Source organism: Micromesistius poutassou (assembly GCF_964030765.1).
Source record: "Micromesistius poutassou genome assembly, chromosome: 20".
Lineage (NCBI taxonomy): Eukaryota > Metazoa > Chordata > Actinopteri > Gadiformes > Gadidae > Micromesistius > Micromesistius poutassou.
This window is the reverse complement of record NC_140290.1, coordinates 1,239,565-1,241,976: the sequence shown is the minus strand read 5'-3', so window position 1 is coordinate 1,241,976 and position 2,412 is coordinate 1,239,565. Positions and strand designations below refer to the sequence as shown.

The 2,412-nt window shown below is 53.2% G+C and overlaps 1 protein-coding gene across 1 annotated transcript in view; it reads left to right on the top strand.

Annotated features, from left to right (window-relative positions):
- Positions 1-409: 409 nt before the first annotated feature.
- kcnk9 (potassium channel, subfamily K, member 9) overlaps positions 410-2,412 on the top strand; it is a gene marked incomplete at both ends in the record, with an annotated part of 24,908 nt that continues 22,905 nt past the window's right edge. Inside the window, one exon of the mRNA XM_084484781.1 lies at positions 410-692. Coding sequence (XP_084340907.1) covers positions 410-692 — 283 coding nt within the window. The remainder of the gene's footprint in view (positions 693-2,412) is intronic.

Here is a 2,412-nt window from a genome sequence, read left to right as displayed (position 1 = left end):
GACCGGGGACCGAGAGATCCTCTTGTTGATGGCACTTCGCGCAGGGGGGACTTGGTTTGGGCAGGTTGTGCGCAGGGTCTCTCGTCTGCAGGGCTCGTGGTCCAGACGCTCCAGCAGCCTGTTGTGTCTGTCCCCGAATCCGGAGCACCGCGACCCCTGCTGCTACTACCGCGACCACCACACCGGACTCCAGACACACCACCGTCACCATCACCGTCTCCTCCACCACCACCATCACCACCACCACCACCACCACCACCAGAAGTACGCACAACCACCACCATCACCAGCGGCAGCAGCAGCCTGCGTGTGCACCTCCAGACGCCGCCGACATTTCCCCGACTGCTGCGTCCGCTTCCCGGGAGAGCTGAGGGGACATGCGCCTCTCACTCGCCGGTTCCCGGTGGCCATGAAGCGGCAGAACGTGCGGACGCTGTCCCTGATCGTCTGCACGTTCACCTACCTGCTGGTGGGCGCCGCGGTGTTCGACGCCCTGGAGTCTGAGTACGAGATGCGGGAGAAGGAGCAGCTGGAGGCGGAGGAGAAGCGGCTCCAGGGCAAGTACAACATCAGCGACGAGGATTACCGCCAGCTGGAGACCATCATCATGGAGGCAGAGCCGCACCGTGCCGGGGTGCAGTGGAAGTTCGCCGGCTCCTTTTACTTCGCGATCACGGTGATCACCACGATAGGTGAGTCCCTCAGAGGATCATGTCGGGGGGGGGGAGGGGGGGGGTTAAGGTCAAGCCAGTCCTAGTAAGCGTGTGTTTCTGTGTGTGTGTTGTGTTTCATGCTCACTGAGTGGCACATGGAACAAGAGCCAGGACAAAGTTGCCCAACAACGTGTTGCTGCAGCAGCAGCTCGACGCGCCGCTCGGGCCCCTATGGAGGGGCAGAGTGTATCAAAGCGCCAGCTGCAACAATACACCAGGAGCGGGTTTATAGTGTTCTTTTGAGGAGCAAACAAGGTGCATGTTGTTCTTGACGAGGCCTAACTGAGGTATTTGACCCGGTTGTGGATCCAACAAGTGGCCGGCCTGAGAATAAACAAAGAAGAAATTGCTTTCTTCATTGCTTTTTTCTTCTTTGTTGTTTCGCTGCTTTGAAGACTGTTGTGTTGAAACGTGACCGGAGAACATCTGCTTCTGCACGCCTACACTTCCAACTTCCGCTGTGAGGGTTGCGTAATCCCGTTGGATGAGGCGGAGTGTTGGAGGCCCTGCGCCCCGGCGCTCTGCACGCTGGACCACGCGTTCAGTATGCAGAGCCGTCGCGACTCAAGTCAGTATTGCAAGAAGCATATTGAATATATATCTTAAAAAAACTTCACTCATATAGCAATGATTTAGTAAATTGTATATTATTTTTCACAAGATGAACAGGCCTCCCACCCTTAAAAAGGTTGAAGCAAGATATACGCATAGATATACGCAACGTGGATCTTGTGGTGATCATATTATGGTGTGATATTTCCATCGCAGAAGCGGTGCCTTCAAAGTGACGGCCCGTGGTGTGTTGCTCGGTTCTGAGTCGCCGCGTGGTGCTGAAGGACAGCTCCTCTCAGGCTGTGGGGAATTGCGTGCGTTTCATGTCAGAATGAACGAGCGCACACACACACACACACACACACACACACACACACACACACACACACACACACACACACACACACACACACACACACACATACAAACACACACACACACACACACACACACACACACACACACACACACATACAAAAACACTCACAGATACTGGAATTAAAGTGGAATGTGGAATTATCATGTAAGAGACAGGGGGGGGGGGGGGGAGAGAGAGAGAGAGAGAGAGAGAGAGAGAGAGAGAGAGAGAGAGAGAGAGAGAGAGAGAGAGAGAGAGAGAGAGAGAGAGAGAGAGAGAGAGAGAATAACTAAGCAACAGGTGGAATATGGCCTATTCGGAAAACAAGAGACTATTAGGCAATGACTGTGCTCACTTTCAATCTTTATTTGTTGTAGATGACACCAGTGTAGCACTGATGTTGTTTATTAACAGTGGGGGGGCAGAGTCAGGTGGGAGGGTTCCTCTGAGGACGCTGGAGGAGTTGAGGACTCAGGGATACTTACTGCACCCAGCCTCATTCCTCACATCAACGCCCGAGCAGCCCTTGACTGGCTGGGTTACAGCCGGGCTGTGTGCCTCGTTGTGTTCACGGCTACAAGCATCATGCTGGTGTTGATGCTGAAGAGGATGATTGACTGAGTGTTTCATCTCCCTCCACCCTCCCCCTTCCATGCCCCCCCAGTCCTCCGTAAGAGTGGAAAATGATACGTACATTTACAAGAAAAACAAAGAAACGGTATGTAATTATCTTTGGCAACATTTGTAGATATCAGCCATCAGCAATCATTGCAATGGATATACAGGCTA